We start from the raw sequence: 22,970 nt of genomic DNA on the forward strand, positions 1-22,970 counted from the left end.
CATTTCATTTTCCCTGAGTGAAAACACTTCACTGGGGCTGTGCGAGTCAGCGGGGCGGCTGCCCCTGGCCTGCGCGGCCGCCGGCTCCGGCTAGGGGGCACTTTGGCTCTGCGCTTGGGCTGCCCGAGCGGCGCGTCCACCTCAAGGTTATTCCCCTCTTGCCATTCCAGTGGTTTTGCTCCGTGCGTTCCGTGGCGCCCCTCCCCCCGCTCCCACTAGTCTGGTTTGGGGAGCCTCGTTCCTCCTTGTCCTTGCCTTGCACGGACGGGATCGTATTGAATTTTGGCTGACCGAGCCTTCCTGTGCATATTAACTTTCCCCTCACCTGCCTGCGAGCCCCTCGGCTTCCGAGGGCACCTCGCACTCTTCAGAGCGGCTTTCTGCCAGGCCCCCTTCCTCCCTGTGGGATTTGAAACGCAGCGGTCTCAGTTTTTATGTTTACTGCTGCTGCTTTTTCTTCTTTCTTTTCATTTGGGCGACTGGGGGGAGGATGGGGGGGCGCCCCCCCCCCGGTTCTGAGCTCACACTCATTTGCTCCCGTTTCGTACTTAGAACGAGGGTTCTGAATTTCTTTTGCGGGCTCATAGATTTCCTTTCGTTCTGGTCTAGGATCTGACCCCTGGTGGGTGCATTCGCGCAGCGTCTCGCTGTGTGGCTCGGGTGCCCCTGCTCCTAGGGCTGTTCCCCTTCTCAGCCCCTTCCCTAGCTAGAAGGAGAGCGAGGAGGCTTGAAAGAGCCTGAGATGGGCGGCTGCAGATCAGAGAAGATTCTGGATGCCGAGAGCCAGAATTATGTTGTCCTAGGACCCTGGATCTCAGAGTGCTTTGCCTGGAATCTCAAGGAGCACGGCCTCTTTAGTGAGATATATAGCTTCATAATTAGCCGTTGCATTTTTTCACGAGTGCTAGCATCAGCGTTCTACGATGTGTTTCTCTGATTAACAGCTGCTTTGCAACTATTTCCTTGTGCCACCGATGACCGTATTTGTCAAGGAACTCCTGACAGAGTACTGATTTCTTACTAAAATGCAGCATTTCTGTTTGAAGAGGGTGCTCTCATTCTCAGTACTACCCAGCTTTTAAAGTCAGTCCTTGTTAAAACTCCCGTTGGCTTTGGTCTAACGCTTGTTAACAGGATTCTGGGTATCTATCTACTTTAGAGCTCCAGCATAGGAACCTTTCACAGGCAATTTAATCTTCTGAGCAGCGCACGTGCGGCCGCGCAGCCTCGGGAGTGGGGTTTCCGGGCCGCACATCGGTCATTTCTTTTGCCCTCCGGTTGTGATCTCTCTGGGTTAAAAAGGACTTGGCTTTGGTTGTTGGTGTCATTAATTTTTGAATATTTTTAATATTTTAAAATGGCTAATGAAGGCTCACAGTTTAGGAGATAGATGTGTATGTAGCACACAGGAGTGCTGGAGTTGGTGGCATTCCAAATAAGTGTCACTGGAGACAATGCATCCGGTTTACATGTCAGGTGCAAAGTGCTCAGGCTTCCTCACACCCCAGGCTCGTTATTAGGCAAGCTCTGTTCTCCCGTCCCCTGGTGCAGAAAATAAAGTGTGCGTTCTGAAGATCACAGTGTGCAGGTCTTTTGTAGGAGAGTGGGGAACACAGGGGAAGCACCTCTCCAGCGAGGACTGCCAGAACCTCGATTCTTCTCACCAGGGATTACTTACCCTACACAGTGCATTTAACAGCACATAGTTCATTGTAGATAGCCGCCGAGTATACCGTATTCCACTGATTTACAGTGACAAATCCTGGGCTCTCAAAGAAGGATCTCGCGATTGGCTGATCATCTGGGGTCCATAGGGACATTCAGCCCCAAGTCCCCTCTTCCTCCTGGATGCAGCGATCCCTCTGGCACGCCCAATGTGGAGGTGGGCAGTCACTTTAGTGACAAACAGGGAAAATGACTAAATCTCACCAAGACTGAGGAGTTGGTGGTGCCAGGGTGGTTTTTATTTTGCTTTTTGGGGGAAAGAGGCAGAAAGAAGATAGGGTCACAGGAATAGGAGTGGCAAGAAACTTTGCTTCTGTTTTCTTCTGAGTTCATCACCTGTATTTTTATGACTCCAGCTCCTGGTAATTCAAGGTGCATTCATTAGGAACTCTCGGTGCAAGAGGAGGGGAAAGGAACGCCGATTCCACGTTTCTCGTGGGCTCAACAGCGAGTGGCTTCCCACAGCGGCATCAGGTGCTTTGCACCAGAATTTTCCCTGGCTTGCTGCACTCCCACAACATGTGCAATAAAGTTCCTGTCTCCGTTTTACATCTTTGACATTGAGGCGGAAGATTTGGCCTGAATTTATGTAATTTCGTTGGGCACAAATATAACCCATGAATAGTCACATTCATCTCCTAATTAGAAAATCAAACGATAATACAGGACAGGCTGCAGGCACCCCATCACGGCGGCCAACAAAAGCATGCTGTGTGTGTGGGGCTCTGCAGAGGAAGAGTCAGTTGAGTTGCTTCATGAAGTTAATGAAAAGTGTCCAACAATGGGTGAATGAAAGATGTGGCGAGGGGCGCTGGCAGTTATTGTGTGCTAAAATCCTTGCATTGTGGGTAAAGATTTGGAGGAAATCTTGGGCCATCTGTAGATGAATCAGCGGGCATATAAAATTCCAGATTGGACAGGCCTTTACCCCCTTTTGCGGCGCCAGGGCCTCGGGCGGTGGGGTGGGGTAGGGGGACGGGAGGAGTAAAGAGTAGCCAAAGAAATAATTAGTGAAGGCGGAGCAAGGTTTTCCCGTGTTCACACTTACGCGGAGCTGCTTCCCTGGGTATCTTTCTTATTCAGCACATTATGTTGAGGCTGTTAGTTTGGATGCTTTATATTTTTGCATCTGGCGTAGCGATACCGCCGCTGTTAAATATGTGATTTGCCTGTCGCCTGCATTTTCAGACAAAGATCAAGAGGAACATAAACAAGCCCCAAATATACTTTATGTAGGTGTTTGGCAGTATGATTTTATATGGCTTGAAATTAGTGAATGGAAACTTTAAAAGAAATTGTTCATATTTTTGCAAGTTTGAAGTGTGCCGGGACTTTGTCAAATTCCCGTTAAAATAAATACGTCAATTTCATCTCCCTTCCGAATTCATTTATCTTGCTTTTTTAAAAGGTGTTTTCTACTTTACCTGATGTTTAAATTGGATTCGCTCGTTTATGCTGTTCTTTGCTATATCCCCCACGTTTTTCTTAAATGAATTACTAATGACAGAGCACTCCATCATTCCCTCTCTACAGCCACTTTAAGGAAAGCATGGTGATCTAAACCTTTTAACCTATTAAAGATGATTTTTCCCAATTGAATCAGACCCACCACAGGTGTAATAACTAATCATTTAAACTACACCTGCTATTATGTATTTTTAAGCCATTATGCGTGTTGGATAGATGATAATTCATGTTTATTGCATTGTCCGATGGATCCGTTTTGCCTACACTAGGCTGATTAATGTATTTAAAGAAATAAGAGATGCAATTTTTAAAAAAAAATTGATGGAATGCGCCAAGCACTGCATTGAGTGCACCATTAAACCCATCAGAACTTTGCTCTCTGACCAGAAATGCATATACCAAGGACTATATTAAAAAAGCAAGGTGAAACCTGTGCATTTTAGTGGTGGGATTCTGTTTTCTTTCTCTGTCATGGAAAATTTTGGAAGGATGAAGGAAAGGTCGATGCTTCTATGGGTAAATGAGAGGAGCCGTGCCGTTAATATCTGCTGCTTGAGGCCCGCTCATCCTCGTTCCCCCGACACCTGGTGCACACGCCAGCGCGCGCTCTCTGCCGCATGATACTGGTGCCGTGATTGTCTTGTGTGTAGAAGGTGTGTTTTTCCTCCAGAGGAAGAACAGTCATCCCCGAGCCATGTGAACCAGGCCAATGGCCACTGACCCCGTGGGGCCTGTGACTGTGTAGCTGTCCACTCCTTCCTGGACGTGGGCGTCTCTTCCTCTTGTCTCTCACCTTCCCCCTTCCCCACGTCCTCTTCCCACTTCTCCTCTTCCCACTTCTGCCTCCCCTTCTGGTCCAGCTCCTCTGCTTTCTCCGCCTGTCCCATGGCCACCTTCTCCCCTGCCGCTCCGTCCCCCTCCCCTCTTCTGTTTTCCTCTTCTTTCTCTCCCTTCTCCCACTGATTCATTAAAATGCATCCATTTTGTCGATGTCTATCAGATTTTTCTTAGATTTGGTACCACCCGAGGGGGGTGCATGCGGAGTTGGGTGTCTAGAATCTGGAGCATCGGTTCCTCTCTGGTCCAGAGCTGGCTACCACCGCAGCTCATGATGGGCGCTAAGAGGTTCTCAGTGCTGGACGGATTACAGCCAGTCTCCAGGAACATGAATGTATCTTATCGCCGCCAGGCCTGCATCTGAAGGTCTGGGACACCTGAATTCATCCTTCAGGGTGAATGTCTCGGGCAGCCTCCAACAGAGGGATTACAGGGGAAGGTACATAAGGGAATTGACCTGCCCCCCCCCCCCCATTTATCCTCATATCTTTTGTTACCAGAGAGGTCTGGCTGGTCTCAGGATTAAATTCATATAAAATATGAGGGGAATACTTGTGAGTTGTCGTCCTTTGATAGTCACAGTACTTCGTGTTGAGTCTCTGGATAGCTGCCACCCCGAGTCTGAAGGATCTTAGAAAAGTTCCTTATATTTGGTCCCTTACAAATGTTTTCTTTCAACAGCTTGGGAGTGCACGCCGGGGTCTGTTGACTTTACCTGTAACGCGAGACTGTATTATTCTTTTGGTGCTGATGAGATGAACAATGCCAGTCATTTAAAATGGCCCCTTTCCTCTGTGGGGCAGGTTGTCGTGTCCCACCCATTGCAGTAGTGCCTGGGATGGAGCGCACACAAGTGACGTGCAAAACACACGCATCGTGTGTGCCGAGTGGTGCGAAGGCTAATACTAATACCTTCAGTGGTTTTCTTTCCACCCCTTCCTTGGCTTATTTGCAGATATGAAGATTTCATTAAATAATATCATTACCAGAGATGGGGGAGCATCTGTCAGTCTGTCAGCTTTTAGCCATGAAACCCCAAACTTTGTCCTTTGAAGGCTCTTCAGTATCGAGCTCCGTTGCATAAGAGGGACCAGTGTGAATGGCCGTGTGCGTCGTCTCTTATGCAATCCTTCCCAGCCGGTCTGTGCTCAGCACTTTGCCAGGCTCTGTGGAGGCAGCTTGGTCTCTTCTCCTCCGATGCTTGCAGTGTAGTTGGGGAGGCGGCCTGAACATTAGAAGACAGTATAATTATGTCTTCAATTATATGGTACACACTACGAGCATTAAAGAATCCAAGAGAAGAGGGAGATCAGAGATGGCTTGCTTACTTAGGGAAGGCTTCGAGGAGTTAGCACAGGCTATAAAAGGGCCGTGCTGGTGTGCGTGCGTGCGTGTGTGTGTGTGTGTACATGTGTACGTGTGTGTGTGTGTGAGTGATGTTTAAACTGGTAGAGGCGAGAAGAGAGACCTTTTAGAACAAGGGCATAGCGCGAGCGCAAGGATCGTAACATGGCTGAGCATCTCCAGGAGAGGGCTACCTGCCGAGGAGCAGGAGCATTCAGCTTGAACAGGGAGAAAAGGAAAAGATTATGGCAGGTCTTAAAAGCTAGGCTGAGGGGATTAGGTTTGATAGAAACAGATACAGGAAGCCAGTGGGAACTGACATAGTCTCTTATTTAGGTAGATTTTAAATGTGAGAAACAACTGATTATATATTTGACCACAGTAGTGTGCTTATTTCTGTGGACCTAGGATAAACTGGTGGGATTTTTAATCTTGAAATTCAGACTATTGAAGTTTACTTTTCTCTCTCTTTTATCTCCCCGACCAGATTGCCACAGCAGTGAAGTTTCTGCAGAATTCCCGGGTCCGCCAGAGCCCACTTGCAACCAGGAGAGCATTCCTTAAGAAGAAAGGTACAGGTTCCCCATGGCCATGCAGCGTGGCCTGCAGAAAGGGACTGGGGACGGGACAGATGGAAGCCCTGGTGTTGCTGGAGGGACCTTCTGTCGCTGTCCCGTTGGTGTGGGGGTGAGGGGAGCCCCCTCAGTGGGAATGCAGGCTTCTTTCCTTACAGTGGAGCAGAGAGGTGATACTGTCCGAATGACCCAGCACCAGATGTAAGGCCAACAGCTTAGCCCAGGACAGCCCGGCGTGGGCAGCAAGAAGAGGCCCACTGGATAAGACCGGAGGACTTCTGCTACTGGTCCGTTCCTCTGCTAATACGACCCTGGCTACACAGTGACTAGCTTTAGGTTAGGAGGTCAGCTCCTCAGTAAAGAATCAGGAAGAAAGAAATTGAAGGACGAGGGAAATGAGATGACTAAACAAGGTCAGGTTAAGGTCGAGCTTGGGGTCAGTCTGATTTACGGATTGAAGTGGTGAATTACTGGTTTCATGGTATTTCTGTAAGCAGGGATTAAATGGGTCTTGACAAATTCAATATTGTCCAAAGCAGAAAGAATCTCTTCTGGCTCTGTTGCAATTTAGGATTTTTTCTTGTTCTGTAAAATACAAAGCAAACCCCACAACAAACAAAAAAAGGAATGTGACTTTTTTACTCTTTGAACATCTGATTTTCTAGAAAGCTGGAAAGTTATGTAGAGGCCTTTATACACTATGGTGGGGGGAGTGTTTTCTTCCTCCTCCTCCTCCTCCCCCTCCCCCTGCCCAGCCCCGGCAAACAAAACTCTTTTTCCTTCAGGGGCTGGAATGTCAGCTTCAGAATTCGAGGTTGTGAGCTTTAAGTCAGCCGTGGCTGGAATAGAAGCCGGAGTGGTTTGGTGGCGTTGCCTTGGTCTGCCCCATGGCGTCCCACTGCAGAGATGCTCGCAGGACCATGTCCCAGGCCTGCACCCTTGGGGTCGGGGCAGAACGAGCCTGAAGCTCTCCACTTGCAGGCATCTGCTTGGAGGTAGCCTTAGGGCTGGCCTCTGTGACCCAGTTGGTGAGGGGCGCTGTGCATTTGCAGGCGGCATCGCTTTCGCCCCCCCATCAGTGGGAGGTTATTACAATTTGGAGTGCGTTGGCCGGCCTCTCTGCTCCGCAGCCATCATGCCATAAAAGAGTTTTTCCTTGAAATATGTGTACCTATGGGGAGTAATTAATCATAAAAGCTTGGGGATTTCAGCTCTCTCATCAAAGCATCGAAGCCGGGGAAAGCTGAGCCTAAAAGCTGTGCTGATTACCCGGGGTAACCTGAGACAAAATCTATGGTTGCCGAGAGATCCTCTGCCCTAGTATATTGTGCGGTATTATAACTGCCTGATCTTCTCTCCCACTGACAATGACCAGTTATTCCTCATTTTCTCTCAAACGCAGCTGGGTTAGAATTTCATTTGCAGAAGGTATTTAGAGCAATTTAGAGACAAATGTCTCTGGTGTTTGCTCGGCACTTCCCCACCGCAGGCTTTGCTGAGCAGTTTTAGTATCGGGAGCTCCATCTAATCTGTTTAATTTTAATAAATCCCTGACTGGGAGAGGGAGAGGGAAAAAAGGAGAGAGAGAGAAACTCTGGACCAAATAATACTTCTTTTGAGTTAGTTGGCTGATAATTACTGTGGAGAGGAAACTGTTTTGTGCAATTATTATTTGTTGCTCCCTTAAAAATAACACAAAACGAAACTGATCGATTAGTTAACCCATTGAAGAGTGTTTGCCCTACACATGCCCCATTCTGGGCCCCGGGGACTCGGCAGAGAAGAGGGCAGACAGCAACCCTGCCCTTGCCGGGCTGACATTCTAAGGGGAAGGCAGACATTTAACCAATGAGAAAATGAGATCCATAGTATGTAGAGTGGCAGGTGCCACGGAGAAAGACAATGCTGGGCACACAGGGCTGAGGAGCACCAGCACCCGGGGGCGGGGCGGGGGTGGGGAGCTCCGGCTTGCACACCTGGACACGGCCACCGAAGCACACCTCTCTGAGAGGGAGATGAGTACTGGCCAGTGTGCAGTGGGTGCAGTTCCTCCTCGACCCCTGATGTGGGTGAGAGCTTTTAGAATTTCAGGCAGCAGGAACCCGGAGAGGCCTCCTACCCTTCTTCCTCTAAAGAGAGCCACAGGAGTCTACCCTGTGCCTCCGTCCAGAATCACTGGCCGTAATCACCCATCTCCATTATCCTGTAAAATGCTGCTTCAGTCAGTAATTATCTGTTTCCGAGTTGAGTCCCAGTAGGGTTAGTTCTGGCAGGACCTTTTCTGGGCAGAGGATTCCAAGATTTGATTGGAGTCTGGGGAAGAAGCGCCCCTACGTGGATTTACACTTCACTTTTTAAATTTCCAACTCTTCGGTGGGTCAGGTGTGCACGGTCCGTGGCTGGCGCTGACGGGGTGAGGGAGGAGGGGCTTTTGGAGAGGAGCCAGCATCTCCCCTGTCCCTAACAGTGCTTGGGAAGGAAAGAGAACTGGCTGGCTGGTGTGTAGGGGCGGGGAGAGTGTCCTGAGGGGAGGGACCAAGGTTCTGGCATCCTCCCCAGGGCTCCCCGCAGGGCTCGTTGCAGGGGTGGGTTTGGAGCGCTGGCTTTGGGTGAGCTCACAGCTACTGTATTCTTGGCTTTTCCTAGCAAATGTCACTTCAGGGAATTGCAGTGGAGCACTGCCTTGAATTATAATCTTGACTTTCTTTTTTTTAATAAACATCTCTTTCCTGAAAAGGCAAATCCAATTTTGTTTTTCTTTTAATATTATTTAATATTTAATATAGAAATTGAGGTCCCTGTAGTGCATGTCAGTTCAGTGGAAAATGAGGGTTACTTTAGGCACATCAGCTGAGTTTGTTTTAATGTGAAGCCTCAGCCCGGAGCAGGGCTGCCGCCTGCCTCTGTCACTGACAGGTTACATGTTGTGCTTTCTGATTTGGGGTGCCGGGGGCACCGGGGGCAGGCTAGTGGGGAGTGGATGGAATAGGCAGGCAAGAGCATTGGTTTGCAAAGGTCTTCTGTGTTTGTGGCTTTTTGGTTTTGTTTTGTTTTTGTGTTTTGAGTTCTCTCTTAGATGCTTTAAAGTCTGAATATGGAGTCATTAATGAGAAACATGAAGTTATTGGAATCATTTATCATTTTCCTTGAAGTTTGTACTGCCATTTTGTGTAATTTACAACATTTCTTTCTTTTATCGGGAATTTTTTGGATGGAAGAGAAAAGCAGCTGTTCACCTTCGGAGTATTAGAATAAACGTTTTTGTTTTCCTTCCAAGCACTGGATTTTGTAGGCGGCAACTCAGCCACACAGGCAGCCGTGCATGAGCGTCACAGGACTGTGCGTGGGGTTTATGCCCTCCTGGAGCTGGACCACGTACGGAGGCTGTTCTCACCAGGCAGGCATTATGTCTGGGCTTTAAGTGCTGCAGTTCAGGAGGTTAGAGCAGCTTAAAAACAGCCATAGAATCGGTCCAGAAAGTTGAAGGCTTGGACAGTGTTGTCAATAGGCTTACGTTGATTTGACACCCTGTCTGACCACAAAGTGTAGGAGGCAGGCTGCTTCCAAACACGTCAGCAGGCTGAGTGTAAGGTGGGTAACAGTGATGCCTGTTCGTTGTGGGTGGCATGAGGGGAGTAGGTGAGGTGGGGGGGGAAGGTAGTGCTGCCGTAGCTTACTCCTAATATATCTGTTGCAGAGCAGGCTTCTAGAAAAACGAGCATCATTCACTTTTGTGTAATCCTTTATAATGGGGCCTGGGTGGTGTTGGGTGAGACTTGAGACTTGAGATACACTTTCTCAAGTGTGTAAGTAAAGGGCTGTGTTCTTGCTCATCTCATAAATAGTCCAGGGGGAAAGGAAAACTAAACAAAAGAGACACACCACCATCCTTTCTCATTCTAAAAGGTGAAACAAGATCTTATCTTTCTTCTGTTCCTGGAAGCGGAACCCCTAATAGCAAAGCCGCCTCCTTGCTGGAAATGAACTTGAGGAAGAAACCTGATGGTCTCAACCTTGGTAGTGGGGTAGAGGTGAAGGGCTGATCTCGATGGAGTATTTCAAGGGGGAGTAAATTCTTACACAGATTTCAATTTAACTCTCTTTTATTACTTTTCTTTTTTATCATTTACGTCCATTTCATGAGGTAGTTTGCATGTCCTTGAATGGAATCTCGTTACCATGAAAGCTTTTTTAGCATTGATTTCATAACAGTCTTAATTTAATAGCTCCGTCATTACTGAGAAGCTCTGGGAGTGGGGCCCTGGCTTTCCAGGTCACTGACCTTTTAATTACAAACCTTGTTCTGATGGCCAGGTTATCGACTGGACAGCTCCCAGCTTGTGCCCCCAGGATGAGAACGAAAATAACTGTTTCCTCCCCCATCTCCAGGAAAAAAAAAAATTGTAACCTCATGTGTTTCTAAAATTAATTTTCTCCTTCAGCTTTACTTTGTAATTAATTCTTTAATGTGTCTTAGTGAAGCCAGAAGTATTTTTATAACGCTGTTTTTTCTAGAGCTTGGGTCCAGCAGAGAGCTTGAGGGGGCAGGGAAGGAGGACCCCATGCTTGGCTGTGGCCCATTTCCTCACCCTCAGAAACTTCTGTGGCTGAGCTGGAAGGCAGGGTATTGGCTCTGTGAGGGATTGTCTGGCCCTTCTGATTCTTTCTTAATGAGATGTGGATTGTGGCATCGAGACTCAGATCCATTCCTACATTTGCTGGAGTAATTGTGTCTTTTCTGTCATGGACATTTTATTTTATTTTTCTGTTTTTTAAAAAGTAATCTCTACCCCCAATGTGGGGCTTGAACCCATGACCCCAAAGTCAAGAGTCACATGCTCCACCGACTGAGCCCGCTGGGTGCCCCTAACACGGACATTTTAAAAAGATGCTCCCCTTCTGGGCAAAGATGGGGATTAGGTGATTTTTCTCATTGTCTTACCTCTCTGTTAGTCAGAGATGACTGGAAGAAACAAAAGACCCGACCTCGAGAGTTCTGCTCAGTGATGAGGTTGAGCTGAATTAGATGATCTAGGTTCTCTCTCCCTGATGATGAAGAGGGAAAGAAAGAGGAGAGGATGGTGGCTGGTGAGTAGGGTGGCCACTGGCTCTGGTTTGCCCCACACTGTCGTGGCTTTACCACTGGAACTCCTGTGTTCCTCAGGCCTGGGCACACGGGTCACCCACCCCAGCAGGGCAAGCCTCACCCCAGAGCGTGAGTGACCCAGAGAGACAAACTGGGTGTGTTTTAGGAAGCTGGAGGAAGAAGCTCACCAGCAGTCAGTCCCCGAGAGTCCCGCCTGCAGTCCAGTGGCACTTCCTCAGACACTGCCTGCTGTCACTCGCCTGGAGCCCAGCCCGGCGTGGGTCCCGTGCAGAGAGCCTCTGGGGCTGGGGCCGCGCCCTGCAGGCGAGTGAGGAGCTGCCGGTGCCCGAGCAGACAGGGCTGTGTACGGCAGCCTCGGGCTTGTTCCTGAGGATGATTGAGCACCTCCATCCATCTGTTGTGAACGGACCGTCTTCCTTCCCTGCCAGTCTTGCATCTGCAAATCCGTCACCTGCTGTTCTGGACCAGCCTATCCATCACACTGACTGGTGTTCCCCCCATCAATTTTCCTGCTCCCCTTGTTATCCAAACTTGTCTTAAACTCCAGAGATTTTTTTCAGCATCCGGGATGAGAGCTGCAGCAGTTAGACCAGCGGAAGGCTGTAGAAATGGGGACGCCATGGCTTCCCTGTTCAGAGAGGGAGCTGGTAGCACTTGTTCCCCCAAGAGTCACGTGGTTCCTACACTTCACCCTACCACAGGGGACCACGGCCCAGAGGAGCTTGGGTGGTGGGGGGCGGCAGACAAAGCGCTTTTGGATTTACCCAGTTGCTTTGAGGTTTTTTCCTGAAAATGAAGAATTATTCCTCTTTTCTTAACCTTGTGTGCCTGCAAAAGACCACAAAGAAAAGCAAAGTGACATCATCATGTATGGTAGTAGTAGTTTTGAAGTTTTTTTTTCTTTTGGAAAGGTAAGCTACGTACGTGGCTTCAAATAGTAAAACCATAAGGAAAGATATGCAGTAAAAAATTAGTCTTCCTTTTGTCTCTTTTTCCCGTCCCCCTCATTCTCTTTTCCAGAGGACGTTTCTGTTTATTCACAGTTTCTTCTGTATCATTCCTAAGATCATCTATCCATATAAAAGCACGTTAATATTTATTACTCCTCTCAGAGAAGCACAAACACTTTAAATACAGTAGTAGCATATTTTGCACTTCACCTTTATTTTTTTTTTTAAAGATTTTATTTATTTATTTGAGAGAGAGAGAGTGTGAGAGAGAGCATGAGCGAGGAGAAGGTCAGAGAGCGAAGCAGACTCCCCATGGAGCTGGGAGCCTGATGTGGGACTCGATCCCGGGACTCCAGGATCACGCCCTGAGCCGAAGGCAGTCGTCCAACCAACTGTGCCACCCAGGCGTCCCATGCACTTCACCTTTACACTTGACATTACATTTGGGCATTCATTCCACATCAGCACCTACGGATCGGACTCATTCTTCTCAGTGGCTGCGTAGTACTCCAGGATGAGTGTGTATCAGACGTTTTTGTCTAATGTCCCAAATTAGTGGACATTTAGATTGGTTCCTGCCTTCTGCGAACGCCCCAGCGAATATTCTCGTGTCGACGTTGTTGACCCCGTGTCAGCTGGCACGATGCTAAAGTAGAAGCGCTTTGCATACGTGAGTAGGCCAGGGTATATTTTTCTTACTTAAGGTTTTCTGAGACTTTGAATAGAAAGAATATAAAACTGTTTTCTAATATAAATGGGACTATAGGTAGAAAGAAATTAATAAGAGAGAAAAGGCTGTGTAACAAATTGTCGTTAACGCTTAGCACAGATTTGGATTCTGAGAGGACGTTCTGGTCATTGGTTACAGGAAAAATGCTTTTTAAAAAGAATCTTTTTTCAGCCCCTTTTTGAAGGGATGTGGGCTCAGAAATTTACTTTTTGATGCAAAAAGGCATTCAAATAAATGGAAAGCTTCAGAACTTGGCTGCCACCTGTTCCAAATGGAACACATGGCTTAGTGTTCTTTTGTCGTTATTGGACGTTTTACGGGTCTTTGGCCATTGGTTAGGTCGTTGGTCTTTATTCAGTACCTGTTGTGTGCAGAGTGTTACCAGGTTAGGCACTTCCTGAGAGAAGAATGAAGCACCTGTCTTTCACAGTGTTAGAGGATCCTTAGAAGGAGGCGGGGATGGGGGTGGAGTGCCTCTGAACAGTGTCTACACGGAACCACAAAGGGCGCCAGAGTCTCAGTGAGAAGGCGGCCCTGTCCGACCAGGACAGACCGGCGTGTAAAGCTCACTGGGCTGTGAGTCCCTCGAGGGCAGAGACTGTCTCACTCATCCCAGCTTCCTCCACTGCCAGCGGAGCCAGCCCCAGTGCGAGGCTAAGGCTAAGGCTAAGGAGGGAGGGCCTGGGCAAATTAGGCATAGAAGGTGCTTACCAGGACGAGTTACAGAAGAAGTTCGGTTTTTCTTGACTTGACAGCTGCACACAACTGTTCGTCTCCGGCACACACGTAAGGCGGTTTCAGGACTGCTAGCCTGTTCACCATCACTGACTGGAGTATGGTGTTTGTATGAAGTTCTTTTTCTTTTTTTTTTTTTTTAAGATTTTATTTATTCATTTGACAGATCACAAGTAGGCAGAGAGGCAGGCAGAGAGAGAGGGGGAAGCAGGCTCCCCGCTGAGCAGACAGCCCGATGCGGGGCTCGATCCCAGGACCCTGGGATCATGACCTGAGCCGAAGGCAGAGGCTTTAACCCACTGAGCCACCCAGGCGCCCCCGTATGCAGTTCTTTTTGTCTTTAGGCTTGTAGTGTCCAGTGAAAATGCTCTTTTCCAGTTACTTAGGTCAGCAGAGTTCCTTCTTAACTGTCTTAACATGGACAACCCGGGAGGCAGTGGGTGTAGATGGTCAAAAGAGTGGGGAAGGTTGTGTTAGGGAGCGAGGCTCATGCGGAGGCTTATGTGCTGTTAGCCATTAGCTGGGCTGGCCCCTGGGCTCGGCAGAGAAGAGAATTGAGGTTGGTGAGATGGGCAACAAGGTAGGAGCCAGCCGTAGGTCTCAGTATTATAAATCACGGTTGGCAGCAGTATTTGAACCAGTTGAAACTCTGTCTTGGTGCTATCGAGGAAGTTAACTCTGGGCTCTGCATTTATGCTGAATAGGCCTGGCGATAGTAGAACCCAGGGAGAGGCACTGCCACGTCTCTTGCCAAGTGTGGAGGATCTGGATGGGGAAGGTGGCAGCAAAGATGGAAGTAAGAATGCCAGCACGGGGGCCCCCCGGGGGGCTCGGTCAGTTAAGCCTCTGCCTTCGGCTCAGGTCATGATCTCAGGGTCCTGGGATCAAGTCCCGGATTGGCCTCCCTGCTCAGTGAGGAGTCTGCTTCTCCCCCTGCTGCTACCCCCTGCCCCCACTGTCTGCTTGTGCTCTCTCTCTCGCTCTCAATGAAATACAATCTTAAAAAAAAAAAAAAAGCCAGCATATTCATGTAAAAAATTTTAAGTTTTACAAAACACAGATTAATTTTTTCTTCACTGTGGTCTTTTACTAGGCAAGTTAGTAAACATTTGTTGAATGAATGAATACGTGATTTAATGAGTCTCCCATTTTATAGATGAGGACACGGAGGCTCAGAAAGATTAGGTAGTGCAAATACGTGGCAGAAGTAGAGGTAGGACCAAGTCTTCTGACTCGAATTCTTTGAACTCTGCCCCATTATTTCTGGGAAGAAAGGACAGAGCTACAGACATTGTAGGAAAAAGAGTAAGCCATGCTCAGTAGTAGTAGTAGTAGTAGTAGTAAACCATCACTGTAGTCAAGATAGTGAACACCCTAGTCACACCCAGAAGTTTCCTCCTGCCTTCCTTCTGCCACCCCCCCACCCCCCACTCTGGTTCCCACGTAAGCTCCCGTCTGCTTCCTCTCACATAGATTACTTCGCGTTTTCCAGAATTTTATATAAATGGGATTGTAACCGTGTATACGTTTTGGTCTGGCTCTTTTCACACAGCATAATTACTCTGAGGTTGTCTACGTTGTTATGTGTGTTAGCGTTTTGTTCCTTTTTTATTGCTGAATAGTATTCCATTGCTTGGATAGAATACGACTTGTTTATCCATTCACCTGTTGATGATTATTTGAGTTTCTGGTTTTTAGCTAATAAAAATAAAGCTGCTTTGAATATTTGTGTATAAGTCTTTGTAGGGACATATGATTCTTTTTCTCTAGAGCAGGTACTCAGGGGTAGAATGTCTGGATCCTATGGTAGGTGTATGTTTAACTCTTGAACAAATTTCCAAACGGTTTTCAAAAGTGGTTGTGGAGGTGCCTGGGTGGCTCAGTGGGTTAAAGCCTCTGTCTTTGGCTCAGGTCATGATCTCAGGGTCCATGGGGATCTCTGCTCAAGCAGGGAGCCTGCTTCCTCCTCTCTCTCTCTCTCTCTCTCTCTCTGCCTACTTGTGATCTCTGTAAAATAAATAAATTAAAAAAAAAAAGTGGTTGTGCCATTTTTTTTCTCCCCAGTCGGGTATTAGTGTGTAGGTTTGGAGCCTGGAGAAGAGGAAGATGCAGGTGTCATATTTATAATGTCTTTTCAGTGGTAAAACCATGTGGCTTTGGAAGCATTGTTAAAAGAGACTAAATAATAGGTATGTTTGGAGTACTCCAGCGTGGGAGGTAAGAGTGCACAGACTGGGTTGAAATGCTAACGTCACCACTTTCTAGCTGTGTGGCCCTGGATAAATACTTACCCTCACTGTGCTGTGGTTTGTCTATCTGTAAAATGGGGTTAATGGTAGCATTTACTACAAAAGGTTCTTGTAAGGATTAAATGAAAATAAGGTGAAAAGCACTTAGCAGAGTGCCTGGTGCTGAAAATCAGGGCTTAGTTGACGATGACCATGATATGACAGAGTATATCCTGTTTAGAAGGCAGACTCTTAATGGGGTGCCGTCAGTTTGCTGTCATGTTATTTTTTTTTTTAAATTTGTTTATTTGACAGACAGAGCTCACAAGTACGCAGAGAGTCAGGCAGTTGGGGCGGAGGAGAGCAGGCTCCCTGCTGAGCAGAGAGCCTGATGTGGGGCTCGATCCCAGAACCCTGGGATCATGACCTGAGCCGAAGGCAGATGCTTAACCCACTGAGCCACCCAGGCGCCCCACTGTCATGTTATGTTGAAAAGACAACTGTGTTGGTATCATAAAAATCCACCTCACGAGAACCTCTAGGAATTTTGAGCAGAGAGGGATTTAATACAGGCAGTTAGAAGCTTGCTCGCTATAGAAAGGGCCGGAGAGTGGAATCAAAGCCAGGCCTCCAGGAATGACTTGCGGGGGGTGGGTGCTGCTCCGCCCCCTGTTCCAGTCAGGAAAGTGGGGAATCGGGAGGCTGCCACCAGAATGTTCAAGTTCAAGAGCACACCCTTGTAGCTGTGACTCAGGGATCAGGAAGTTGCCGCTGCCGCCACTGCAGTGTGTTCTACATCTGTAGAAACAGTGATAGGACATTAGGGTGTGAACTTGGCTTCTGCCTCTGTAAAATTGCCCCCAACCCCCGTGAAGCGAGGGCTAGAGATTGGGCACTGCGATAGGGAACCTAGGTATTTCCAGTATCTGACTTGCCGATTGGCCCATGTTCGCCATAGTCAGAAGCAGCAGGTATAGGTCTTTGACCTCGTTTCCACGTTTCAGATCACCTGCGAGTGCTCCTAACTCCTATCCAGAACCCTTGCTGCCAAGGAGTCTGGGGAGGGTAGCCTTTAGCATCCGGCGTCTCTAATAGAGGAAGGCACACTTGGAAGAAGTGGGAATGGATGCCGAGTGCCGTCGGAGGAGCCCGTAGAAAAAAACGATTCACACATACAACATATTTGCCCCCAAACAGCTTCTAAGCGCCTCTTGATCACAAGCCTCTTTCTTACTGAAGGCTTAACTGGGGATTTTTCAAGCCATTTAGATAAACGGTCCACAAAATGAGGGAGGCATTCGTGGGGCTCCGAAACACTCTACTAAAGAAGTTCCACCGAGAGAGTTCACTGTTTCAGTCTTCAGGCAGGGGGTGGTGGTTAGTTGTCGATCTGAAGTACTTCATTCAACAAAGAGCAAGTTGTGTGTATGGAGGATTTTGTGTTTAGTCACCTGTTTTGAGAAGAGCTGGCCCGTTCGTTGTTGATGGAAGCCGTGTGGTGATGTGTCTTCGTTTTGTCTGAGAGATAAATATTGACGTGTTCTTTATCCCCCCAGCTTTCTGAGCTGTTTGTAAGAGTACTTGTCAGTCCTTCCTGGCTCACTTAGGGATGGGGTCGTAATGAGATTCACCTGCGAAGGGTGGACAAGCAAGTTTCCACCAAAGGGACTCCATGGTACGTGGATTTGTCCGGGAAATGTGGGACGTTTAACCTAAGGTCTGACATGAGGCACTCTCTGCTTTACAGTGTTTTATGTTGACTGGACTATAGTTAGAAAGATTTTCAACTAATTTTGAATAGTATTCATTCATGTACCAGTCCATTATTATATTAACATTTGTGAGCCTCTCCGGCTGTGTGTGTGTGCATGTGTTAAGAGTATCTGTGTTGGGGACGCCTGGGTGGCTCAGTGGGTTAAGCCGCTGCCTTCGGCTCAGGTCATGATCTCAGGGTCCTGGGATCGAGCCCCACATCAGCCTCCTTGCTCAACGGGAGGCCTGCTTCTCCCTCTCCCACTCCCCTTGCTTCTGTTCCCTATCTCGCTGTATCTCTGTCTGTCAAAAATAAATAAATAAAATCTTAAAAAAAAAAAAAAAAGAGTATCTGTGTTGGGGCGCCTGGGTGGCGCCAGTGGGTTAAAGCCTCTGCCTTCCGCTCGGGTCATGGTCCCAGGGTCCTGGGATCGAGCCCCGCATCAGGCTCTCTGCTCAGCAGGGAGCCTACTTCCCTTCTCTCTCTTAGCCTGCCTCTCTGCCTACTTGTGATCTCTGTCAAATAAATAAATAAAATCTAAAAAAAAAAAAGATTAAAAAAAAGAGTATCTGTGTTTGCAAAGTATGAGTTAGAGTGTTTTACTTATTTATTTATTTATAAAAAGATTTTATTTATTTATTTGACAGACAGAGATCACAAGTAGGCTGAGAGGCAGGCAGAGAGAGAGGGGGAAGCAGGCTTCCCACCGAGGCGAGAGCCTGACTCCGGCTTCATGCCAGGACCCTGGGATCATGACCTGAGCCGAAAGCAGAGGCTTTAACCCACTGAGCCACCCAGGCACCCCTAGTGTGCTTTTATTTTAAATTTACTTTTCACTGTAGGGTTGCTAGGTCGGTCAGTCGACAGCTCTATCTTCTTTCCATTTGGGATAGTGAGTAGAGGTCGCTTCTAACGGTCCCGAGGCAGCAGTGTGGTGGGGCAAGCAGGTTCCTGCTTCCATTGAACAACTCGACTACTTTCTCCCTTCCAACTTTCCACAGACCTGCGTCTGGTTTCGAAACCGGCCTGGTAGGCGCTAGTCTTCTCAGATGTCGCTCCTTTCATCAGGCAGAAGACTCGTGAGCACTCTGGTCTCTTACTGTTAATTATTCTTTTTATTTTGAAAGCCCTTTCGAGCAATCTTTCTGTAATTAGATTGTCGAGGAGATTGTAGTAGACAGTGGTCTTTAAGTTTTGGTAGATTTTCAGTTTGTTAAATGATTGCAAAGGCTTTCATTCATAAAGTTGAAGTTTACTTTATCATGGCATTTCAGGGGAAAAAATCATGACCGTCTGTGATAAATTAAATATCACAACCACACAAATGTCATCTTTTCAACAAAACCTAAAAGTGCAGAGGAACGGGGCTCTCGTCCACTCTGGTTTGGGCTTCAAGCTGGATCTATACTCTCAGCCGACAGGAAAAATATTTTACCACTGACAGGGGTAAACCTGTGAAGCTGAAGAACAAAGCCATACCCTCTTCTGCTTTGCGAGTCACAAACAGAATTGTCAATTAAATTATTCTAATTGCAAAATTTGGGGTCTTGGCCGAAAGAACACAGGTTGAGTTTGAAGAAGAGGCTGTTAGAAAAATCGGTTTAACTTACAAACGGAGCTAATTTGTATAGAATGGAATTGAAAGAGAATAAATATGGAGATTCATGATGACCCCTTTTGAGTCCATTTCTGATATTTACTTACAGTTTTTTTCAGTCAGAGCCTCTCCGTGAAGCAGTCCTGAAAAGAGCAGACTAAGTACTAAAATAGCACAGAAAATAGTGCCGTCGTGTGCAAGACCTGAATGCCTGATTTTGAAAGATTTTTACCCTTCATTCATGCATTCATCCGGCAAGTATTTATTGAGCCTGTTTTTTTACAAGGCATTTTGCTGGCCCTAGGACCAAGAATATCAGGGTTGATAAAATGCAGTATTTTGGGGTGGAGACAGATGTGTGAAATGTGCAGAATTGTCACAGTGAAGCAAAGGTGCTCTGATAGAAGGTATTGGGAGGGTGGGGCAGGAGTGTTTGCATCGGGAGGGTCGTTGAAACCGGGCTACAGAGAACAAGAGTGTCGGCCGAGCAACAGCCATCTCAAAGACTCCAAGGCAGAAAAGGACCCTGATGTGATCCAAGAACACATCATAGTCATCAGCAAAAAGAAGAGTGACATCTGCCCAGCTTCCGTCCGGAGAAGCCATTGAAAAGAAAAGTTCCATTGGAGTTTCATGTCCGTCAGTCTGTAATGTTTCGTATCACCAATGACCAAATTCACCCCTGTTCGCCAGGCATTCCTAGCGTGTGGTCTGCTGAGCACTGTGCTGAGTGCATGCAGTGGGGACACAAAAACCCGCGTCATTGCAGAACTTGGTGCTGAGACCGTAGAAACTACTAGGGATGTAGTTACCGTGACTCATAAGCAAGCCCGAGGTGATTTGATCCGGCCTGTAGGATCACCGCTAGCCTATATAGATTGCTTTACATTTAAAAAAGTGTTCTCACATACGTTTACTCATTTAATCTTCATGCTAACCCGAATTAGTTCCTCAAAAAAAGTGCCCGTGAGTGTGAAGGCTTTGGGCAGCCCGCCGAGGCTGAGGAACAGGTGTCTGCTATCCCTGAGCCGTTGAGTTTCAGTGCACCGTCTGCTCATGCGGACTGGGGCGCGCTCCTTGAAGAGTTCTGTTATTAGCAAGGAAAGCCGGAGTGACCACAGAGGTGGTTTATTTCCTGCATGCCTTTTCACATACCTTTCTGTGATCAGGAATAGGAGTTGAATGTAATTTTAGTTTTATTTAGTGGGATTTTCTCGCTGCCTTCTGCGAGGGTTCTTGCCTAGAGAGCTTATTCTTGCGTTCGAGGAGAGGAAGGTTCGGGTTTGAGAGGATGGCTGCATTCAGAAACGCTGTTGACTTTGTTGTTCTGTGCGGAGGCTTTTATCAGGACAGTAAAGGGTAAACAGGGTGATCTCTGCTCTAGCGGAGAGGTCGAATGGTTGCATCACACAGTCTTCTAGAGCATCTTGCAGCAAATACATGGGTTATATTAAAAATTGCAATCATATCATTTTTTATAGTAAATTGCTGACCTTATGCAGTAGAATCAGCTTTATTGAATTTCGCCAAAAATGCGTTTATAATTCTGCCATACACACATGATATTCATGTCCTTGCTGTCCATGTGGAAATGTCCCTCTTTATGATGTTAAACAAATTAAATCGACTTTCTCCTGAGCCGCTGTGCCTCACCTTTAAGATCCACTCTCAGGAGCTGAACCTCCACGGAGCAGAGCTCACCTCCGTCAGCACGGATGTGATCACGTTACCCGGAACACCGGAGTCTGGTGCCCTAGGAAGCCTTGCCCCAGTGACACAGACCTGGCTTTGAGATGATTTTGAGGTGGTTCTGGGGCCGTTAATGTGTATCGCGCGTACAGCTGAACGCTAACAAGGCCTTACCATAATTGCTCTGTTTGGTTTGAGGAAATGGCAGGTATTTGTTTAAAAGCATCTCGTGATGAGCCGAGAGTGGTTCACACGGTCTGGTTGGTTCTCAGCTACTCGGTGGGGAGTATTCATCGCAGAAGTTTAATCCTGGATCAGTTCTTTAATTCTCCATAGCTCTGCTCCCTTTCCAGCCAGGGACAGATCCAGGATGCAAACTAGTTTTCAGGTCAGTCTGACAACAAACATGGTCAGGAAGTTATAAAGCATTTTCAGGTCAAACAAGCATTTTTAAATTTTCTGGTTCTTAGAATCATAGCTCTGAGTTTGTGTCTCCTTTATATGGACTGTTAGATAGGTATATGTCTATATATGTCTTTTTTACGAATTGCTAGTTCCCAGTTTCATACACAGAGACAGTGTGATTCAGTAGGAAACCCATCCATCCATTCTCTAATTTAGTAAATACCCGTTTTCTCTTTGGCCAACATTTGTGCTAAGCGCCGAAAATATAAAAATAAGATTTAATATTTGTGGTCTACTGAGGTTCCATGATGTGTAAACAGGCGTCGTATGCGTGGTAACAGATTACAGGGCTCTAATAGGTGTATGTGGAGGGGCCCAGAGGAGGGGGTGACCAGTTCTTTGGTGGGGCAGGAGGATTAGAGTGGAAGGGTTAGAAAAGGCATCATTATAGGGGAGGTTACCCTTATAGGTCTCCCCAAGAGGATTAGTTGTCTTTAGGGTTTGGGGAGCAGTGGCTGACTTTAATCTCTGCAGGGATGTCATTTTCTCTGACAGTAGGAATGGCCTGGAGATTCAGGAAACAGGCTGGAAAGTTGGAGAGGTAGAAAGGGGTCAGACCTTAGGTATAGTAACTCGGGGTTTGGATTTTATTACGTGGACAGTGGGGAAGCACTGAAGGTTTTATGTTGAGTAATGTGTGCGGTTTGTGTTTGAGAAAGCTCTCTCTGGAGGCCGGGTAGGCAGTTGGGAGTTTGGTGCAGTAATTCAGGTGAGAAATGATGGATGGACAAGGGCGGTTGTTCTGGGGTTGGAGAGGATGTGTTGGGGACGGTAGGGAAGTAGAATCTGCAGGCATTGGTGGCCGAGTGATGGAAGGAGTGCAGGCGTGAGAGGCGTCTGCGCTCACTGTCAAGGTTTTGGCCTGGGGACCTGGGTGGAGGAGAACGAATAGAGGGAGAGAGTACCGGTCCGGGAGTCAGACAACATGAGGTCCAGAGAGGGTCCCCGTGTGATTAGTGCTTACACCGGTGGCTGCACCACAGTGTGTCACCGTCAACACCAGTGGCGTGGTGTGGGTCTCCTGGCTTTCATATTACTTCCGCGTGGTGACTGTCAGATGTTCTCTCCGTGCAGACGCTGATGAGTGGTCTCACTGACATCGGAAGCTCTCTGAAGCTAGAGAAGACGGCATTTGTGAAGCAAGTGGTATTTTATCTGGAAATGGCTTCTCTCTCTCTCTCTTTTTTAGATTTTTAAAATTTATTTGACAGACAGAGATCACAAGTAGGCAGAGAGGCAGGCAGAGAGAGAGGGGGAAGCAGGCTCCCCGCTGAGCAGAGAACCCAGTGCGGGGCTCAATCCCAGGACCCTGAGATCATGACCCGAGCCGGAGGCAGAGGCTTAACCCACTGAGCTGCCCCTGGGCTTAACCCACCTAGGCACCCCTGGAAATAGCTTCTCCATGAGAAGGCTGTCACTGCTTCCTGGTGAAGCCTGCCTCTCCTTTCCAAGAAGAGGGTCCCACTTCCAAGAAGAGGATCAGGATCATGGTGGGCTGCCACTGGAAATACTTCTTCCAGAAAGCTCCTCTCTCCCCCGCCATCTGTCCTGTTTGGCTGTTTATTTTATTTACTTATTTGATCCTTTTATATTTGTATGTATTTCCACTAATCTACTCATGATGGCCAGTACGCTCTGCTGAGGTCGCCACGAGTGTCAAGGCCTCCCTGCACAGTGTACGACCTGATGGTGACAGCGACCTGACCCTGCATGTGCCGTGGTTTTCTGGTAGCAGATGGCCTTCTCGGTACCTTAACTCTTACGAATC

At 47.5% G+C, this 22,970-nt stretch overlaps 1 protein-coding gene across 1 annotated transcript in view; it reads left to right on the top strand.

Moving 5' to 3' along the window:
- Positions 1-22,970, top strand: part of PEX14 (peroxisomal biogenesis factor 14) — a 138,175-nt gene that overhangs the window by 44,262 nt on the left and 70,943 nt on the right. Inside the window, exon 3 of the mRNA XM_044237135.1 lies at positions 5,861-5,945. Within this exon, the coding sequence (XP_044093070.1) occupies positions 5,861-5,945 (85 nt within the window). The remainder of the gene's footprint in view (positions 1-5,860; positions 5,946-22,970) is intronic.

Source organism: Neovison vison, chromosome 2 (genome assembly GCF_020171115.1).
Source record: "Neovison vison isolate M4711 chromosome 2, ASM_NN_V1, whole genome shotgun sequence".
Classification (NCBI taxonomy): domain Eukaryota; kingdom Metazoa; phylum Chordata; class Mammalia; order Carnivora; family Mustelidae; genus Neogale; species Neogale vison.